At 42.7% G+C, this 22,833-nt stretch overlaps 1 protein-coding gene and 1 pseudogene across 1 annotated transcript; one reads left to right on the forward strand and one right to left on the reverse strand.

The window, feature by feature from the left end:
- Positions 1 to 17: 17 nt before the first annotated feature.
- Positions 18 to 14,171, forward strand: LOC115113863 (erythroid differentiation-related factor 1-like; annotated as a pseudogene).
- A 675-nt stretch (positions 14,172 to 14,846) lies between these two features.
- Positions 14,847 to 21,874, reverse strand: dhx32b (DEAH (Asp-Glu-Ala-His) box polypeptide 32b). Its single transcript, XM_029640583.2, is given in 12 exon segments — positions 14,847 to 15,411; positions 16,316 to 16,506; positions 16,714 to 16,904; positions 17,037 to 17,177; positions 17,368 to 17,559; positions 18,529 to 18,678; positions 18,780 to 18,873; positions 18,988 to 19,157; positions 19,160 to 19,220; positions 19,340 to 19,712; positions 20,670 to 20,863; positions 21,266 to 21,874. Coding segments are annotated over 12 exon segments (2,199 nt in total). The 5' UTR covers positions 21,533 to 21,874; the 3' UTR covers positions 14,847 to 15,236.
- Between the last annotated feature and the right edge of the window lie 959 nt (positions 21,875 to 22,833).

Raw genomic sequence — 22,833 nt, forward strand, 5'->3', positions numbered from 1 at the left:
TAGCTTGTAGATAGAACATGAGTTCAGCAACAGCTGGGATTGGGAACCGAGATGATGGCGTCCCTCCAGACCGTGGAAGTGAAAAAGTGGATGACAGTGGGGGCGACAGTGGCAGGCAAGTAAGCAATAGCTAGCTAGCTTTGAACTGCAGTTAGCGATCTGTTTATGCATGCATTGCAGGGTCACGTTATTTCATGACGTTGCACAGGACAGTTAACTGTACATACTGTACATAGGATATTTAAATGTATTTAGTTAGTTGTAGCTAACATCACAATATCTACACAATAATTTAACTATTTACTTGTTATATTGAATCAAGTTGTCAGTGACTAAACAGACAAGTGAACTCAGTTTACCATCAATGCCACCTTTGTTTACATGTGTCAAAGGAGTCGGGAGATGTGCCTAGGACAACAACGAAATAAAGAACCGTGCAGTGAAGTACTCTGCTGCCCCTCAACCCACCACCTATGCACTACTACAGGAGAAGACTGATCTGAAGCTGCCTCCTGCCAACTGGCTACGGGAGAGCCCCCAACGTGGGCCTGCAGGCACCTCTGTACTAGGGTCCAGCAGCAAGAGCAAGCCTTTCTCCAGGTGAAGCGCTGGTTATTCAGCCCTCAAAAGGAGATGTGATATCTAGTGGTATGCATCATCACTGAATTGTTGCAAGGTGCTCATGTACATGTACTTTCTCCTTGCTCCAGTTTGGGGATGGCTTATGACTTAATTGATTCCATTAGGGATAATGTTGATGTGGTGTAGGACTCTGAGTTAGGTCTATCCACTGAACAGCTAAGGATGTTGTATTGTTATTGCTTCTGCTAATATGTATTTGGCTTGTTTGGTAATCAAAACTGTTTGGTGAACCTAAGGGTCTCATTCTCCTTTCTATTCAGAACATCAAGAAGATCCCCCTACAGCAAGTCCCATGTCAGTATGGCAGTCCACCGTGTGGGAAGGACTCTCCTTCTAGATGAACTGGCTCTTCATGAGTTCTTCTCAGGTACAGTTAGACAGCCAGTGGAGAGGAAGCCTGTTTAAATGTCAATGAAGAATGTGAGAAAGCTCATATCTGGATGATTGACGATGCTTGTAAAAAATACATTTGATTGTATGTTCTGTTTTTACACTATGTCACAGAGAGGAGATTGGACATGGCTAATGGAGATTTACCAGAGGGTAATAGATCAGAAGTGACAGAGGAAAAAGAAGAGTAAAGAACACTGGTACCAAAAAGCAAGTTCAAATACTACAAGTGAGATACTTGAGGTTGGACTTCTAACCTACTTGTCAATGTAAAAGACTTGCAATAGAAACAAGAAAACCTTATTTGAGCCAGAGTAAATCCTAATGGTTGTACTCCTCAATGTCTTTGCCAGTATAAATGGTGATGGAGCCACAGAGCCTGTCCCTGAATCAGACAACCCTGATGAGGAGTTTGGTCCCTCCTGGCCTGTTACCTTCATCAGCACTGCTTCAGACTCTGGGGAGGCCGCAGCACACAGAGGTAGGCCACACTTTATGGAAATGTGCAGTACCTGGTGCAGTACCTGGTGCAGTACCTGGTGTTTTGCTGTGCTCTTGTTAAATTTCAGTTTCTTCCTTTGTGACTGTATGTCCATTCCTTACAGGAAAGTGTTCCCATGGACAGCAAGTATCCATTGGGATAAGTGGCTTCCAAAGAGCAGAACCTTACCACATTGTTCAACAAAGGGGAGAACAGTCAGGTCGGCTAGTGATAAAGAAACTTCATCAACAATCTCAGGAGGCTGTGTATTTTCTCTATTTTGTTTTGTTAGCATTTGTTTCTTTGATTGTAAATGAGTTAAATCTATTCAATTCAAGTATCCAATAAACTTTTTTCCCTCAACTTGATTGACAGGGTTTGAGGAATGACTTTGTGAGGAACATCTTGTGGATGTTTGAGGACATCCACATGCTGGTGGGCTCCAACATGCCTATCTTTGGAGAAGGATGCTACCCAGCCTGCGGCTCAGGTCAGAATCACGAAAAACGGGGAACAATGGCCATTATTCATGTTGGTCAATATAAAAATGTTCAGATGGTTTACTATTGTTCCACAGCAATGTTCCCCTAAAAAATACCTAGAAGGTTCTTTATTTTTTTAGGAATAACCTCAAGCCAATCAACATTCTCACAGGTATTGACTACTGGCTAGACAATCTGATGTGCAATGTTCCAGAGCTCGTCATGTGCTTTCAAGTCAATGGCATCGTCCATGTAAATAAGCCTTGATTTTACTGCCCAAATGAGTAACTTTATTCACAATTTAATACTATTTTAATGTTAGTGCTGATTGTTCTTTGGTCAGTAATATGAGATGATCTAAACAGAGGACATCCCTGATCTTGAGAACTCCACCTTCTCAACCATGGTTGTGAAAGACATTGCTCGGAACATTTGGTTCTTTCTCAAGTCTAACTGCACCAAAAAGGGCTATACCAACTGGCTCTTCAAAGGTGGGAGACAACACAACACACTAACTGTACCTCCTGTATGACTTACAAAATACATGTGAGAATGACCTGGTAAATAAACACTACTATGTGGTAGTAGGCCTACTTCATCGAATTGGCCTGTTTCTGTGTTTCCTCGGCTAGTGGAAGTGACATCGTAAAGCTGTATGACCTCATCACTCTCTGTGAGGAAGCAGCAGAGGAGAAATGCCAGAACCCCTTCACCCTGCCTGTGGATATGCTTCTTTACAAGTAGGTGCCTGCAACCTGGTACGGTATCAACACAGTATACCTGAAACTAGTGCACAACGCGCAGTGTTATCGGTCAATGCATTAATGGCAAATTAGTCCCAACAGATGGCACCAGACTATACATTCTGTTTTGTAGAATGTGCATTCTTGTTCTTGCAGAGTGGCTAGCAACATGATGCTGAAGAAGAGCCAGAACAGGAAGCATTATGGGACAATCGGAACATTGCTGTGGGCGGGGGGCTCTGAGGGCAGCTACAGTGACGAGGAGGCTCAAGAAGATCTACCAGAGGACAGTCATGAGAATGGCTCCTGCAGTACCACCTTGGACCCACAGGATGATAGCAAAGCTGTAGCTATTATCAAATCAGTGGGGAGCTGTCTGTTCTAGAGAAGAAGTCCACTCATCAGATCAGTGTGAGTGTCACACATTTGTCGCTAGCTACTCTGTTTGGGTGACCTTGTTGATATGTAACCTTGACATAGCTACAGTAAACAGAAACTAGCCACTACCTGGAGTGACTATTAGTCTTGGATGTTTTATCTTGACAATTAATTAATCCTGTTCTTTTCCCATATTGCACCCAATCTATGCATTTCCTCTCTCTCAAAACAAGGAGGAAAGATGTCGGCATTTCCTCAGCTATGTCTTAAAGTTGAGTCTCTACTGTAGTGATTACTATTGGAATGGTTGTCACTAAATGCTATGTTCCGTGAGCTCTAACTGTTGGATGTGATTGGCAGTGCCTGAAAGCAGTGGATGGCAGCATTAAGAAGGAGAGTGACCTCCCAGCTGCTGACCCAGAACACCCCCATCCCCCTGAAGTACTAGGATGGGAGTGAGGCCGTAGAGAAAGGGATCACACTTCTCCTGGACAGAGGTTTGCCATCACGGACCCCATCAAGATTCTGAAGCACAGCTATATGACATTATTGATAATGAATGTTGTTATACCATGTTGTATGTGAATTTGCCCCTAGTAAATACCTAAATTTCTCCTCCTTATACTCTATTCCTATATATCTATATTACCACCAGATATCACATTATCTCTCCCGCCCTCCCCCTCTGTCTCTCTCCGTTCCCCAACCTCTCTTTCTCTTGGTTGAAGCATCTGTCCCGGTCAGGGATGATCCCAGGGTCCTGGCAGCACCGTATGAAGCTGCAGCTCTTCTTCAAGGTGCCCAAGGCCTACTACATACTGTCAGACGCTGCCACTAACCTGCTGAAGAACAGCCGGTCCCTGCTCTACATCAAACTCACCCTGCAGTGCCACGGTCAATGTCTCCTCTCCGGCTCACCTAAGCATGCTGTAGTCAACGTTGATCAGAGTGGCTGTCAGAGGTTGGACTGATGGATAAGGTAGGCAACCTGTTGTAATAGGGTTCAACTTTTCTTGCGTTACCTCAAATGAACCCTGCGGTACTACGATCAGTGTGTCTTGTCTACCACCCTTCCTTAATTTCTTTTCTCTGCCTCCCTCTGCAGATGCCTACTGTTCCGCGTCCAGTGTCTGTCTCTGTGTGGGGACATCCATCTGTTGCTGGCCCGGAATGCAAGTAACCGTGCTGCCTACCTGGAGGAGTCCAGCTACCAGACCAACGAGGACCAGGAGTTGCTGCACAGAGAGAGCAGCTGCCAGGGTGAGGAGACATTCGCACACTTTTCAACGATTAACATATAACACGTCCCTCCTAATGTGTTCACAATTGACCCAAAAGGTTTAAATATTATTTAGAATGTATAGGTCTTGCCATTTTAATGTAGTGCTTTTCAAAAGCAAGAACCTGTCATAAAAAAACACTAACATTACAATGCTTACTATGTCAAAACTTTACCGATCCTCTATATAAATTCAGTGCGTTATTGTTGTTACAAATTAGAACTGGTTCTCAACTGGCCTACCTGGTTAAATAAAAGTGATTTTTATTTTATTATTTTTTAAAGATAATTCTGTCTGTGTGACTGTCCCCCAGCCTTTAATATGGCCAGTGATCTGGCCATGGACCGAGAGTACTAGCTGTTTGTGAGCAGTAAGTGTTATGAGGCGGCCTACGAGCTGCTGACCTCCAGGTGGTAAAGAAGCACGGCCCTGAACAGCTAGCCCAGGTGCTGAAGAGACCGGGCAACATTTGCAACGAGATAGGAGTCTTCTACATGAACCAGGCTGCTGCCATGCAGACTTAAGAAGGAAGGTAGGGAGTCAGTCTGGCCTATCAGGTATGGATGATGATTTTGTAAATGGTTGGTTGTTGAATTAATTTATGAATAGGAAATATTTCACAAACATGATATCGTTCTTCCAGTTAAAGGTTCAGGATACAGACCTCTCCCTCACTCTAATCACCCTTCCTTTACAGTGAACAAGTCTGTATGTATAGCTGAACAGGAGATGTGGAAGAATAGTTTCTCGTGCTTTGAGAAGGGCATGAAGAACTTTGAGGCCATCGAGTACAGCACCAACACCTCTCTGCTGCTGTGCAACACAGGCAAACTGATGAGGATCTGTGACCAGGCCCACTGCTGTCTCTGTAGACCTGAGCAGAGGAGAGTTCTCCCAAGAGGAAGCTCTCTATTACAATAAGGTACCACAACCATATCATTTTTTAGTAGACATATAATGATTTCAATGACTACCAACCCATGTTGTTTTCCACGGTAAGTTTTCCTCAGTACGATCTGCTTATCTTTGTGCCAGTCACTTCTGTGTCATTTTGAAAATTGATGCATAAGATCTCTAAGGTTTATTTTTTGGGGGGTGGCTTTAACTAGGACAATTCAACTTAAAATCGCTAGGCTTTCACTAAGATGTGGTGCTCTAAAAAATAGACGGAGATCTTTAGAGCAGAGATCCTCTCCAGGCTATAGACTATCTACCTGAGGGCTATGCAGTCCTTGGCCACCAGAGGGAACCACCCTGCAGTGTGGGACTTGGTCAACTGGGAGCTGTCCACAACCTACTTCAGCCTGGCCACTCTGCTGCAAGAAGTTGCCCCTCTGTCCAGGAAGGCCCAGGAACAGGTAAGAGGCCATGGGCCACACTTGGAGAGATTTATAGTAGGTGAATGAACAGAATGGAATATGTCTAAGTTAACTAACCTTACAAACTCTACATGCTGCCCTAGGTTAAATAGTTAGTGTTTTTTCACAAGTCAAATGGTTATTTGAGCATGTGTATAGGAGCACAGTAGTTAGTAATAAAGCTGTCATTCCTGTGTGTTGCCAGATTGAGCAGGAGGTGACGGAGACCATGTTGAAGTCTCTGAAGTACTGTTACCTGCAGACCGAGTCGGCCCGCCAGCCCCTCTACCAGTGCAGAGCTGCCACCATCCACCACCGTCTGGCCTTCATATACCACAGCTGTTTCCGCAACCAGGTAAGGCCTAGGATGTACACTAACCAGAGTAAAATGTCTACTATGTTTTAAAACATTTAAAGGTTGTGTTGTCTGTAGAAGAGCATTAAGGTTTTCAGTATGTTATTGCTATGTTTCCTCCTCTGTGCCAGGTGGGGGATGAGCACCTGAGTGAACAGCACAGGAGCCTGGCAGAGCTACGACACAGGAGCCTGGCTGAGCTGCGCCACAGCAAGGCGGTCCGCCTGTCCCTCAGCCTGAAGGACGCGCCCTGCGAGCTGCTCCGCACCCCTGCTGGAGAGGGTGGCCTTCGCCGAGTTCACCATGGCAGGTTAATCAGTGAGGCTCACCCAGGCCAGAGCCAGGCTCACACCCGCTAGGTCAGAACCGTCTTAGTATTCTGAAAGGTGGTGTCATTGCGTAACAATGCGTGTTCACAGTTCAGAGTGAGCAGTTAGGCCATGCTGAAGACCCTGACAGGAGCACACAGAGGGAGACACAAACAGAGCTAGAACTGGAACTTGGATAGCAGAAATTCCCTTCAGTTTGCACCTTCTGTTTGAGAATCTACGGTTACTTCTAACCACCAATTACTCACATGCCTCATCCCTCTGTTAAAATTCCACATTAATGTATTTAAAAAACTAAAAAACAAAGTATTATCTATTTTATTTTTTTGGTAGATGGATGGCCCAGAGTTGACAGGACCCCCTGACAGTAGCAATGAAGTTGATTGGTGTCTTTGAGCTCAGTTTCTCCTTCCTACTGCTGCAGGTGGTCAAGCTGATGACAACCATGAAGCGCAAACCAATGTGACGAAAGGACTGGTTCTACACGGCCTGATTAACCTTATCCAGCAGGGCTAAACCAGGACTAAACATATCATCCAGTAGAAGCATAATACTGAACTTTCCGTAATCTTTTCAGCCTAATTCGGAAACCAAACCGGCTGCGCGCGTGCGCCATCGTGCATAAATTTATTTTGCCCCCCCCACACCAAATGCGATCACGACACGCAGGTTAAAATATCAAAACAATCCCTGAACCAATGATATTAATTTGGGGACTGGTCGAAAAGCATTAAACATGTGTGGCAATTTAGCTAGTTAGCTTACACTTGCTAGCTAACGTTAATTTGTCCTATTTAGCTAGTTTGCTGTTGCTAGCTAATTTTGTCCTGGGATATAAGCATTGAGTTGTTATTTTACCTGAAATGCACAAGGACCACTACTCCGACAATTAATCCACACATAAAACGGCCAACCAAATCGTTTCTAGTCATCTCTCCTCCTTCCAGGCTTTTTCATCTTTGAATTTCTATGGTGATCGCATCTAAACTTTCATTGTATTACCACGACAACCGGCAACAAAGTTCGTCTTTCAATCACCCACGTGGGTATAACCAATGAGGAGATGGCACGTGGGTACCTGCTTCTATAAACCAATGAGGAGATGGGAGAGGCAGGACTTTCAGCGCGATATGTGTCAGAAATAGGAATGACTTCTATTTTAGCCCTTGGCAACGCAGATGCTCATTGGCGCTTGCGAGCAGTGTGGGTGCAATAACTGAACAACATGGATTTCTACATTTATTTTGCGACGCTCGCGCACGCGACCTGTCCGGTCTGGTCAGCATGTATGACTGTATCATGTCGGCCTTCTAAAAATACTAATAGTTCACTGGTTGCCCTCGACACCTTGAGTTACACTGTACTATGTTGATTATCTAAAGAACCCTAAGCATTTCATTCCAGTGTGTTGGTCTAGCCACATCCCTCCACTCACAAAGCTGTGTCTGTTGCTTTCTCTTTAACAAGTGTCAGTCATTGTTATCCGTCTTTAGCAAAAGGCTTTGTCTCTGTAAGACACTGTGGCAAGAGGGGTTAGGGCAGCGGTTCCCAAACTAGGGGTTGTGACTCCCTCGTAAAAATGGGGTTGTGGGAGATTTTCCAAAATCCTGAAAATATGTATAATATATCATCTTTGTATCTCAAAATCATTGTAATGTGGTTAACCTTAAAAATCTGAATGAAAATGATTCAAAGATAAAATTCAACCAGAGGCTGCACTTGAATAATTCCTGTGGTGAATGGCTAGGCCCGCTACGCTGTGAAGCACCACACTATTGCAGAGACTTTGATATTAACGGACGCAATTGATATGGTGAAAACAATGTGTGGGGAGGCAGAGGCAGAGAAACTCACATCAATACCTTTGTCAGATAACACTGTTAAATTAAGAATTTATGCTATTGCTAGCAATCAAGAGGAAACTCCCCAGCTTATGCTCTATAAATGGATGTTAGCTGTGAGGGCCGAGATGCCCATGAATTGACTTTTGTTTGCTGTACATGTCGGGGAATGCTATTCACAAGGACATATTCTTCTGTATCACGATTCCCGTGTATGAAACGGCATAGGAAATGTTCAGTGTGCTGCGTGGCTATATTGACGAAAAACGGATTCCAAATATCCTATTTTTATAGGGGCTGGCTGGCCGAGTTCCCATTTGTCTTGAAAGCACCATGAAACTCATGGTAGTCTGCCCTTCGCCAGCTCATATCCACACTATATGACCAAAGGTATGTGGACACCTGCTCGTCGAACATCTCATTCCAAAATCATGGGCATTAATACGGAGTTGGTTCCCCATTTTCTGCTATAACAGCTTCCACTCTTTTGGGAAGGCTTTCCACTAGCACTGACTCTCTGAAACTCACTTAGATAATACCTTTGACGATACAGTGGTAGCAATCCAAGGTTATAACATTTACAGAAAAGATAGAAATGCCAGTGGTGGAGGTGTTGCTGTTTTTATATTCAGAACCACATTCCTGTAAAGATACGAGAGGATCTCATGTCAAATACTTTTGAAGTAATATGGCTACAGGTTCATCTGCCTCACCTTAAGTCAATTCTGGTGGGAAGCTGCCATAGACCACCAAGTGCTAACAGTCAGTATCTGGATAAGATGTTGAAATGCTTGATAATGTATGTGACAGATAGTATAATTTTTTTTTATCACCCATAAAAAAATATACCTGACTGGCTTTCATCAAGCTGCCCACTCAAGAGAAAGCTTCAAACTGTAACCAGTGCCTGCAACCTGGTTCAGGTTATCAGTCAACCTACCAGGGTAGTTACAAACAGCACAGGAAAGAAATCATTAACATGTACTGATCACATCTTTACTAATGCTGCAGAAATTAGCTTGAAAGCAGTATCCAGATCCATTGGATGTAGTGATCACAATATAATAGCCATATCTAGGAAGGTTCCAAAGGCTGGGCCTAATATAGTGTATAAGAGATCATACAATATGTTTTGTAGTGATCCCTATGTTATTGATGTAATGAATATCTGTTGGTCTGTGGTGTGTAATGAGGAGCAAACAGACACTGTACTTGACACATTTATGAAATTGCTTATTCCAGTTGCTAATAAGCATTCACCCATTAAGAAAATTACTGTAAAAACTGTTAGATCCCCATGGATTGATGAGGAATTGAAAAATTGTATGGTTGAGAGGGATGAGGCAAAAATATAGCAATTAAGACTGGCTGCATAACCGATTGGCAAACTTAATGCAAATTGAGAAATCATGTGACTAAACATAAAAAAAAGAAGAAAGTACACTATGAAACAAAGATAAATGACATATAGAATGATAGTAAAAAGCTTTGGAGCACCTTAAATGAAAATCTGGGGAAAAAGGCAAACACATTTCCATCATTCATGGAAAGATGGCTCATTCATCACAAAACCAACTGATATTTCCAACTACTTTAATTACTTTTTTTAATTGGCAAGATTAGCAAATTTAGGCATAACATGCCAGTAACAAATGCTGACACTACACATCCAAGTATCTCTGACCAAATTATGAAAGACAAGCATTGTAATTTCAAATTCTGTGAAGTCAGTGTGGAAAAAATAGTCTATCAACAATGACAAGCCACCGGGATCTGACAACTTGGATGGAAAATTACTGAGGATAATAGTGGATGATATTGCCCATCCTTTTTGCCTCATCTTTAATTTAAACCTACTAGAAAGTGTGTGCCCTCAGGCTTGGGGGGAAGCAAAAGTAATTCCGCTACCCAAGAATAGTAAAGCTTCCTTTACTAGCTCAAATAGCCGACCAAACAGCCGGTTAACTATTTTACGGTAAACAAATTGACCAACTTTCAGCATGCTTATAGAGAAGGGCATTCAACAAGCACAGCACTAATACAAATGACTGATGATTAGCTGAGAGAAATTGATGATGAAAAGATTGGGGGGCTGTTTTGTTAGAACTTCAGTGCAGCTTTTGACATTATCGATCATAGTCTGCTGCTTGAAAAACTTGTGTTATGGCTTTACACCCCCTGCTATATTGTGGATAAAGAGTTACCTGTCTAACAGAACACAGAGGGTGTTCTTTAATGGAAGCCTCCAACATAATTCAGGTAGAATCAGGAATTCCCCAAGTAAGTTGTCTTGGCCCGTTTACTTTTTTCAATCTTTACTAATGAATTGTGGAAAGCCAGTGTGTCTATGTATGAGGATGACTCAACACTATAGAATGGGTGGCAAGGAATAAGTTAGTCCTAAATATTTTTTAAACTACAAGCACTCTGTTTGGGACAAATCATTCACTAAACCCTAAACTTCAACTAAAAGTTGTAATAAATAATTTGGAAATTGAGCAAGTTGCGGTGACTAAACTGGTTGGAGTTACCCTGGATTGTAAACTGTCATGGTCAAAACATATTGATACAACAGTAGCTAAGATGGGGAGAAGTATGTCCATAATAAAGTGTTGCTCTGCCTTCTTAACAGCACTATCAACAAGGCAGGTCCTACAGGCCCTAGTTTTGTCGCACCTGGACTACTGTTCAGTTGTGTAGTCAGGTGCCACAAATAATAACTTAGGAAAATAAATTGCAATTGGTTCAGAACAGGGCAGCATGGCTGGCCCTTGGCTGTACACAGAGAGCTAATATTAATAATATGCATGTCAATCTCTCCTGGTTCAATGTGGAGGAGAGTTTTGACTTCATCACTGCTTGTATTTATGAGAGTTATTGACATGTTGAATGCACCGAGCTGTCTGTTTGAACTACCGGTGAACAGCTCGGACACCCAAGCATACCCCACAAGACATGCCACAATGTCTCTTCACAGTCCCCAAGTCCAGAACAGACTATGAGAGGCGCACAGTACTAAATAAATCCATGACTACATGGAACTCTATTCCACATCAAGTAACTCATGCAAGCAGTAAAATTAGATGCATATACACACACACACGATAGCATACGCTCTATACACACGTACAAATGGATTTTGTACTGTATATACACTACCGTTTAAGAGTTTGGGGTCACTTAGAAATGTCCATGTTTTTGGGAAAAAAACTTTTTTTGTCCATTAAAATAGCATCAAATTGATCAGAAGTACATTGTAGACATTGTTAATGTTGTAAATTATTGTTGTAGCTAGAAACGGCAGATTTTTTAATGGAGTAGCTACATAGGCGTCCAGAGGCCTATTATCAGCAACCATCACTCCTGTGTTACAATGGCACGTTGTGTTAGCTAGTTTATCATTTTAAAAGTCTAATTGATCATTAGAAAACCCCTTTTGCAATTATGTTAGCACAGTTGAAATCTGTTGTTCTTATTAAAGAAGCAATAAAACTGACCTTCTTTAGACTAGTTGAGTATCTGGAGCATCAGCATGTGTGGGTTCGATTACAGGCTCAAAATGGCCAGAAACAAAGACCTTTCTTCCGAAACTCATTAGTCTATTTTTGTTCTGAGAAATGAAGGCTATTCCATGTGAGAAATTGCAAAGAAACTGAAGATCTGGTACAACACTGTGTACTACTCCCTTCACAGAACAGTGCAAACTGCCTAACCAGAATAGAAAGAGGAGTGGGAGGCCCCGGTGCACAACTGAGCAAGAGGACAAGTACATTAGTGTCTAGTTTGAGAAACCGACGCCTCACAAGTCCTCAACTGGCAGCTTCATTAACCTGTCTGGGAACTAACGGAACCCCTCACCAACAGCCAATTTAATTGCAGGGCGCCAAATGCAAATCAACAGAAATCAAATTTCTCAAACATACAAGTATTAGGCACCGTTTTAAAGATAAAATTCTCGTTAATCCAGTCAGTGTCTGATTTCAAAAATGCTTTACAGCGAAAGCTCCACAAACGATTGTTAGGTCACCACCAAGTCACAGAAAAAACAGCAATTTTTTCAGCCAAAGAGAGGAGTCACAAAAAACACAAATTAATCACAAACCTTTGATCTTCATCAGATGACACTCATAGGACTTCATGTTACACAATACATGTATGTTTTGTTCGATAAAGTGTATATTTATATCCAAAAATCTAATTTTACATTGGCGTGTTATGTTCAGTAATGTTTTGCTTCCAAAACATGTGGTGATTTTGCAGAGAGCCACATCAATTTACAGAAATACTCATTATAAATGTTGATGAAAATACACCTGTTATGCATGGAACTTTAGATAAACTTCTCCTTAAACTATTTTGGGATAGGGGGCAGTATTTTCACTTTTGGATGAATAGCGTGCCCCGAGTGACCTGCCTCTTACTCTGTCCCAGATGCTAATATATTTATGGCACTCTCATGAGACCACTGACTCAGAGGTCTCATTAGCCCCTCCTTTATAGTAGAATCCTCATTCAAATTTCTAAAGACGGTTGACATCTAGTGGAAGCCGTAGGAAGTACAACTTTATCCATATCTCAATGTGTATTCGGTAGGCCAAGCTTTGAAAAACTACAAACCTCAGATGTCCCACTTCCTGTTTGGATTTTTGCCTGCGATATGAGTTCTGTTATACTCACAGACATCATTCAAACAGTTTTAGAAACTTCAGAGTGGTTAAATAGTACCCGCCAAAAAACAGTCTCAATGTCAATAGTGAAGATGCGACTCCGGGATGCTGGCCTTCTAGGCAGAGTTGCAAAGAAAAAGCCATATCTCAGACTGGCCAATAAAAGATTAAGATGGGCAGAGGAACTCTGCCTTGGAAGGCCAGCATCCCGGAGTTTCCTCTTCACTGTTGATGTTGACTGCTGTACGCCTTATTAATAAAACATTTGTATGTCTCTGCATGCAGCTTTGAAGGTAGTATCGTGAGCCATTGCTAACTAGCATTAGAGCAATGACTGGAAATCTTCAGGTACAGCTAGAATTCTTCCAGTCGCTGTGTTAATGTTAGTTATCAATTGTGTTGACCTTAGTTAGCAATTTCATTCAAACTGCACACAGAGGCATACAAATGGTATCAATGAGTTAATCTGACTCTGGTTAAGTGGAAAATGTCTTAATTTACTAAATCTCTCACTATCCCTTTAAGCATAGCTTTGATTAAAAACAATAGAAATAAGGTCGAGGAGCTTCTGAAGACCTATAAGAATGGTTACTCTAAGCTACTTCATGCTGAAGACTGCTCCACTCCTCAGACGTGTAGAGCTCTTCCTTGACCTCCTGCAACAGCTGACCCCACAGACAGGAAGTGGGGACCTCTGGGGCAGGGTCATGATGACAACCGAAATAACAGTCCATTATCAAGGTGTTCAATGCTCTTTGCACCTGCAATGTGAAATTATCACCAGCTGTGCCTTACTACCACATTGAGCAATCCACAATTTTGCCTTTTGATAGATTTTGTTTTACAATTCCTGCACTTCACCTTTTCAATTGACATTGTTTTGTAAAGGGGATTTGGAAATTAAATTACAGATATACATTTTTCTTTGTTATCCCTCACTAAATGAGGGATACATGAATTTAAACGTTGGAGTACTCGTATCGCAAAGGGATTTGGTTTTATAAAGCTGAATTATAGTAACTGCTTTGTAGAAACAAGTTGCGGAAGCTGAAATTAAGTTAATGTTACAACATTTCAAAGTGAAAATGTGCAATAGCCTGCAGGCAATGTTGAATGCAAATGATTAATTCAAAGGATAATTTGTACTGGTTGTGGTATTTATGTTTGAATGTGTGTGCCTGCATGTTTGCCTTGACTTTAAATAAAGGTTAGTATATATTTCTAATCACCTTGTCTTGGTTCACTTTGGTAACGACAGTGTATGAACACTACTACACAACGCCAACCTTAGTGCCAAGAAGTTCAACTTATTTCTGTCTGTATATAAAATGCCCTGGATCTTATGTGTGCAGGACTAAAGAGGTCACATGGTGCTGTAATGCCTCATGTAGCTACAATACTGTAATGCACTGTCCCTGAATTAGGTCACCCCCACCCCACCTATCCCTTCTCTCTTCACAGCAGATGGAGCAACAAACCCAAATGATGTCCCTGTGCTACTCTGTTTCTGCTCCTCTGTGCTAATCCGTCTGGGTCACACATTTTATGCACTATGACAGCCTAGAGTCATTTAACAGAAAGGTAAGGGAAATGGTCCAACTGAGCAGTGGAGGATAAGGGCAAAGTGTAAAGAATATGCCCGTGTGGGTTAAGTGTCTAAGCTGTTTTTTTTGTGCTTTTGGACTGACTAAATATACATATTTGAAGCGTTACAGATTGCGCGATAGAAATGTAAAGGTCATTTCCGATTGAGCTGACATTTGCAGCATTTACCTTGAATGCATTCTCTAGTGCGGGAACATTGCCTTTACATTTAAATCACGCTGTAATACTGAACTTTCGCAATACGGATTGAATAGAGCCCTAGATTTGCATTTAGGCTAAGTACTCTTCAAACATGCATTTTTAGTAGTGTGTTTATTATTAAACTGCAAGTTCCAAGAAACATCGTACATCCCTGTACATACGTAGGGCTCTATAAATTAAATATACATAGACTAGAAAGAATGCCTATATAAATATTGCTAAAACTAACACATTGGCAATCTGGACAGATAGTGTCACTTTTCTTCCCATAATTCAATTCCAGTAATGAACTAATAGCTTGACATTAACATTATTCTTAGTTTCAATGACTCAAAAGTAACACTGGTGATGAGATGACTGAAAAGTAACACTGGTGATGAGATGACTGAAAGGTAACACTGGTGAAAATGATCATATAATACAGTACCGGGGAATGAATAGGGAGTTTATGCCTCCAAGACATTCTCAACCAAGGCCTTCACAATCACTGTATGACACAACTGGCGGTGACTTCTGGTATGCTCTCTAGGCTGGGGCTCTTTTGAAGCTTCTTCGCTTTGTAGTGTTCAGCTCCATTGTCTAAGATGTTCTGGAGGATGTCCTTGCTCTCGCTGGGAGGCAGGTTGAAGAAGAAGTACTGTGGAGCCATCTGAATGAACCTGGGTAGAGGGAGGGAATCATTGGTGAACATGGAGTTGGACATTGGGCGAGTCAACCCAATATTCTCTGTTATATTTGCCTTTTTATTCATTTGGTTCTTGTTCTGATTTCACAGTAAGTATTGTCTTATTAATTTGCACTTGAATTTAACATAGCACGGGAACATTGGGTCAACTGCAATTATGGAGTGCAACCTGAAATTAATTTGAATTACAGTGAGAGGGAATTGAAATTAGTTAGATTATCATAGACCAAAGAACGAGAATCTCCCAATGATGTTCACTGCAATTGACCAAAATTCAGCAATCAAGGATCTATGAATGACACCCAATCTCTGTTGGAAAGAGCACTTACTGTAACATCAGTCTAACAGTTGCCAGGAGCACCATTTGGTAAACATTTGAGCGATTAAAAAAACAACAAAAAAACATTTCAGAGTGTAACCTAACATGGCATGTGAAGGCTGCCGAGCCTTCTCTGTCATTAACAGTCCCCATTAAACCAGCATCCTCTCTGTAGCTGTGCTATTCCTAATCCCTGTTTAACCAGCGGATACTGGAGGGCAGGATTAAGAAAACCCCCGCCCGTTGCAATCTGACTCTAATGTGCCATGGTGAAGAGCGTGGTGCAAAAAGGAAAGCAGTGTGTGGGAACTCTTGTCACTCCCTGAAGTAAATGTCTAAGTAAATGTATCTATTGGAGGTTACAAGCTAGACACAGTTCTAACCTATTCATATATATTTGTATTTTATTTAATTATCTTTTAATATACTATATTTATATATATTTTTTTATGTTTGGATGATTTTGTTGCTGTATATCTTTTGCAAATGGTTACTTCACATCAACAAAGCCCTTTTTGAACAAAGTTCAAAGAACATCCTCCACCTCTAATCCACTTACTCCTCTGGGGATATGTGGGACACGGTGCGGATGCAGTTGTCCTCTGAGAAGGAGTACTGATGGAAGAGGACCCACTCCGGCAGGCCCAGTTTGGGTGTCTTGGTGCCGTAGGCAGAGAAAGGGTGGATCTGGGCCACGTGCTTGTGTGTCAACATGAAGTAATTCCCCGATGAATCCACATCCCTTGCCACCTGAAAGTCATAACAGTATGTCTTTTATAATCACTTTATTGCAGGTGCATGGGAACAATGTGATAACTTCAAAGAAAAGAGAAACCCGCACACTGCTCTTGCTAATGATACGAGGAAGTAAAAGGTAGATTGTATCTTTCAAGTTTCTTAGTAGTAAACAGTTATCAATAGATAGCTAATGGTAGAAGCTAAGCCATATTACTGTACCTGCATGAAGAAGCCAGCTAGCAGCGCTCTCTTAATGTTGAGAGTGTTTCCCTTGGAGCCAAAGGAAGGCATGGAGACAGGCAGCTCTATCCTCCTCAGGATGTCAGTCAGCTCAGAGCGGATAGCATCAGCCGTCTGCAGGGCAGACAGACTCAGGAAGTAGTCCTGACACCACTTCTCCACACTGACAACTGGAAAATGCCAAACCAGAGAGAGTAAATGAGGGTTTTAGGGTCAATAGCCAATGTTATCCTTATTTTTGTATATATTTTTTAAAGCTGGTTGTATGCACTGTGGCTACAGGTATGCCTATGTGAACTCACAGGGCTCATGCTGGTTCTGTTTGAAAGCCTTGTAGATGTTGATGAGGGTGAAGTGGTCTCCCTCTGGGTGCTGGAACTTCAGGTGACACTGAGAGGCCTCTAGCCTCAACTCCCTTGAGGGGACCAGAAAGCAGCTTGGTGCTAAGAGGGGCAGCGTCAGAGAAGGGGTTAGCACGCTAATATTGTACATTATGAAGTATATGTGAGGATTGATGTGACTTCACTTTGTATGAGGTGTGCAAGCATGACCACAGCATGGTGGTGGTGTGTGTTAACACAAACCTTTCATGTGGTATACAGACCACAGAGCATAAGTTGAAGTCCCACACACCTGTCAGCATGGCGGCGATGGTGACCACCTCGTTGACACAGTCAAACTCGCAGGAGGCTAGTAGTGTCTTGGCCATCTGGGGCTCCAGGGGGAACTCAGACATGATGATGCCGATCTCCGACAGGTTCCCATCGTCATCCAGGGCTGCTAGATAGTCCAGTTCCTCCAAGGCCTGCATCAGACCCTCAGGATCTGGTGGAAATAACACCGTCACGGAAATGAATCGAACTGTGCGTGACAGAATTGTGAAGTATCTGACTTTGTAAAGGAAGTCACCTGTAAACTATGTGATTACAACCCTGTAAAACAGATTATGTTCAAGGTACAACCAGCAAGCAGGCTAAACTGATTGACATTTAAGTCCTCAATATCCTAATATCAGCTGTGCAACACTATGCAAAATAAATGTTCTGAGAGGCTTTGCTTTACACTGAGGGTTTTGGATGTAACATTGTTTTCAACAAGAGAAAAGCTACAGTATACAGGGCAATAAACATCTCAAATGTACTGTCCCGTTATGATCATTATGATGATAGTCTAATCCTGAAAAACAGCATCACAACATCAGCAACATAATAATAATTATAACATCACACCCATCAACACACGCTTTCAATCAATGTCATTCAAACATGGGGCTTATAGTGAAATGTCCACATTGCTCAGCTGCACATGATCATTACGCTGTAGTGCTTGGCAGGGCTTACACACACACACACACACACAGAGAGAGAGAGAGCATGACTAAACTCATCGTTAATGAGTGTTAGACCTCTATGGCTGCTGCTGCATCACTAGGCCAGCTCTCCAAACATTGGCCGTGGAACAGTGCTTGTCAGCTCAGCTAACGCATGCCTCACCGACCTCCAATAGAACCCAATACCACACAACAGGCCTGTTTGTACTGGACACACGGGAAAAAACGAAATAACTGAGCTCAACCTAAAATGTGTCTCCCTACAGGATGCATGGAGCTCAAAAACTTAAATACAAAACAACATTATTGCCTTGTGCATTAAGAATGTAATTTAATTTTGCTGATGTATCACTCCACTCAGTTTGTATACATTTAGCTGCCCTGTCACATATGTACTGTAGATACAATAAAAAAAAGTTATGTTGAAGAAAGAGCCTGTACGTGTTCAGGCTGTCTTGCCGTACCTGGCCTGTCGATAAAGTCACAGCGGCCCAGACCGCCGATGTCCATCCTCTTCAGGAAGAGCACTGTGGATGTGATGTCAGACTCAAGGATGTGGGGGCGTGTCTCACTGGGCAGGGGTGTGTCCTCTGGGTACAGACAAAAACTCTTCCCTGCGGGAAATGATGCTCTCAGGTTAGCAAGAACACATGACCCTCCAAACTGTGTGACTTCAATACCTGGACTTTGTTACTGATTTCAGTCTTCGTCATACCTGTTGGTCCTACAAGCTGTTTGCGGCTTTCTGCTTGGATCCGACTGATAGGTTGAATGGCGACTGAGTTCGCCCTGATCCTAGGGTTATAAACCTATAACACGAGGAAACCCCCCCCCCCACACTAATTACCATTTATTACAATATTGTTGCCAAAAAGGGGTACAAAGGTTTGCTTAAAATAACTATTCAGCAATAAGTTACTCACATTTCTTTTCTGGACACCGGCATCAATGACAAAGTTCAGCATGTGCACAGCCCAAAAGAGGTCTTCATTTGGACTGGAGGTGAGGAATACTCTTCTGCACCGGCCTTCCTCTTCACCCGGCATGGGCAGAGTTCCACCCAGCCCAGGGTGCACCGAGATAGGGAGAAGTTCCCTAGATGTGTGGGTATATTGGCCTCCTCGCGAAGTAGGATATCACGGGCAAGATCTATCTCCTAATAAAACACAAGAGAAGGTTGAGTAATGCTGTTGTTGAAGCAACAGTTGTCATGGTATGGCTTCTTCCACGTTCCCAGACTGTAGACTAGGATATGACATTTTAAGAAGATCTTACTTGAGTTGTGGCCAAAAACACGACTATATCCCCTTCCTCTTGGGAGTGGTGTATCTCCAGAACCAGACGCAGGGCAGAGCAGAAGTAGTCCTTGTGGCTGGTACCAGTATACACCACCTCCGCTGAACACACCCCCTCCAGCTGGATCAGTGGGACATTCTTGTAGTGGCCCAGTAGTTTGGGTCCTGGGTGTGTAGCTGTGAGGAGCACCACGCGGAGCTCGGGCCTCTGCAGGGTGATGTCTTTGAGAAGGCCCAGTAGAACATCTGTACTGACCGTCCTCTCGTGGGCTTGGTCGATGACGATGACACCGTAGTGCTCCAGCATGGGGTCTGACATCATCTCTCTGAGCAGCATGTCATCAGTGCAGTACCTGGGGTAGTGAAGAAGAAAATGGTCACAAACATACATAAACAGACATGGTCGCAAACAGGTGTAGGGTAACATTTTGTGGGAGTAGCATATGTGTTGATAAAGTTCTACTAAAGTGATTTATCAAGTACATACACTCTATTTACAAAAACATAAAATCAATCAATTCTAATAGCAAATTAAAGCCAAAGGTGTAAGACAACATGACATATTAGGAGATGAATAGCCGTCCTCCTGGAAGGGTCCTTAATGAAGCTGCTTTGCTTGGCCACTTTGTGTAATTTAGGGCTCTATTCAATCTGTATCGCTGAAGTGTTACAGATTGCCCGATAGAAATGTAAAGGTAAACCCTTACTCTTAGAAAAAGGTTTCTTTGGCTGTCCCTATAGGATAACCCTTTTTGGATCCAGGTAGGATCCTTTTTGGTTCCAGGTAGAACCATTTTGGATTCCATGTAGAACCCTTGTGGAAAGGGTTCTACATGGAACCCAAAAGGATTCTCTACCTGGAACCAAAATCATTATATCTGGAACCAAAAAAGGTTCTTTAAAGGGTTCTCCTATGGGGACAGTCAAAGAACCCTTTAAGGTTCTAGATAGCAACCTTTTTTTCTAAGAGTGTAGTTATTAGTCTAGTCAGTAGATTCATTAGGTCTCCCTGTCTGCCTGTTTTCTTAGTTTGCCTTGGGTCTTTGTTCCCCGGCTGACTTATGGCAGTGAGAGACGCGGGAGCGTGGCATATGGTCAGAGTGAGAGCTGGGCAGCTGCAGGGGAGCCACAAGAAAAGAGGCTCCTCAACTCTTTTGTTCAGTTCTTTAAAAAAAGAAAAGACAGCCCCCAAGAAGACGGGGGTGGTGAGGGGGGTGATGTAAGTGTGTGAGTGTGTATGAGAAAAAGTGTGTGTGTGTGTGTGTTTGTGAATTGGTGTGTGAGCAATGTGTGTAATAGTGTTTACAGACCTGAGAACAGTGTCACCAGAGCAGCATGTCTCTAGGGGGATGCTGTAGCCCACTTCATGGCCGATGTTGACGTCCATCTCATCAGCGACACGCAGGGCCAGATCCACTGTGTGTTGCCTGTGGACCTGGGTGCACACCACCATGCCATTCTGGTACTGGACAGCCAGGCAGAACTCTGCACACCACTGGGGGATCTGAGCATGCCACAGGAGGGAAAGATAAGAACATGAAACATACTGCCACAACAGATTATCCTTTCTAATCACGTCCTTCAGTCATAATTAGAGCGTTAAACCCAAAACCCCTCATTTCACTTACCAGTTTGAACATCTCTCTTTACTCCTGAAGTGTGCACCGGTTCAGTACTCCCCACTAATGTAAAAATATTGAATTAGTATGGGCGTGGGCTAGAGGGAGATTCCACCATAGGCCTATTTCTTAAACCAGTCCTTTTCTTTCAAATTCATTATGGTAATTGAACAAGTGCACCCTTTGGGAGAAAGGAAAGATTTTTGGGATGCAGTCAATAGTAACTGCATTACACACATATTTTTGTGAGATAAAACCTAGTTATTATCAGAGAGTAATCAACTCACCTGAGAGCTTCTGCCAGTTCTTGCCGTGCCAGAGACAATAATAAACTGCCTGTTGGCCAGCTTGTCCATGAAATCACACTTGGCTTTCCAAACTGGCAGATCCATTCTTTCCTTCAGTAATGTGTAATATCGAGAGGAGTAGGGTAGTCCGTCAAATCGATTAAGCTCCAAAACATCACCATATTCTACAACTTCTTGACCTGCTCCTTCTGTTTCGAAGGCTACTCTATCCTCCCAATACTTCTCTCCGGTTATGCCCTGCGCCATGGCTGAAATGGATTACGCGCTCCTTTCTTTACCCAATCGAGAGATAGGCTACGCGCTAACAGAAAGAGCCTCGACCATGCAAATTATTTAAAGAAAGTTTACGTGATTTTATATCATTCGAAGTCGGTTGTTCAAACTAAATAAAATTGCTTCGAATGAATGCCCCTGCCCTGCTCCAAACCGGGAGAGCCTGAATAACGAAACACACTCCAGCGACCGTGAAGGATGACTAGTCATGTGGCCACTAATCCCTGAGTCCAACAGATGAGACTAGGCTCAATGATGGAACAGGCCAGCCAGGGCATAATAGAATAGAGAACAATAGTTTGAATAGAACATGGCCAGCGTGGAGGAGGAGTGTGCGGCTGTGCACAGCTGCATGGTTAATACTTTATTGTGCAATATAACATTTGCAACAATGGTGCAAACATAGAGAATGAGATGAATATTGCAACAGTAGCAATAAATCACAGCGTTGTCAAACTTCGAAGGATTTCCCGCACATCAGGTTTTCCGGGAACTACCACAGTGTGGTTCCCATAGCAACCACCAACGGTCATCAAAAAGGCATTCATTACGCAGTGTGAAAAACGTTTCAAGAGTTAGCTAACGTAGCTAGCTACTTTTTCATTGCGGCCCTAGACAACAAAATCATCTGTATCATCCGAATGGTTTGGCCTGCAACCTGTTATGACCCATTTATGTAAAGATGATTACTCTCCCGAACACGATTTGCTCTATGATCCACACAACGCCCCAACAAGCGTCATGGAGCAGCCGATCTGCCAATTTATGTCTGTAGCGTCAGAACAGTAGGCTACACAGTAACATGTAATGTACGGTCAATTACCGTGAGACTGGCAGTATTTTGCATGACAATAGCCTGCGGATAAAATGTTATGACTGCCACAGCCCTAACTCAATACAAGCAGCTAAAAGTTGACCCACGCTTATCCCTTTCAATGTCTGTGCTGTTCTTGGGGCTGCCTTAAACCATTCAAGCCACCATCTCCTCGTCATTGGGAAAGTGGGTCACCATAGCATTGACCAGAGCTGGTAAACAGGAATATTGACCATGGACAGGACCACTAGAGAAATGGACCTGCTTCTCTGTGGAAGAGATGGACCCCAAATCACACACATACAGTAGAGGTGCATGCATGTATGTTTGTTAATTCCATGTGTAACTCTGTGTTGTTGTATGTGTCTAACTGCTTTGCTTTATCTTGGCCAGGTCGCAGTTGCAAATGAGAATGTGTTCTTAACTAGCCTACGTGGTTAAATAAAGGTGAATACAATTT

This window comes from Oncorhynchus nerka, linkage group LG28, assembly GCF_034236695.1.
Source record: "Oncorhynchus nerka isolate Pitt River linkage group LG28, Oner_Uvic_2.0, whole genome shotgun sequence".
NCBI lineage: Eukaryota > Metazoa > Chordata > Actinopteri > Salmoniformes > Salmonidae > Oncorhynchus > Oncorhynchus nerka.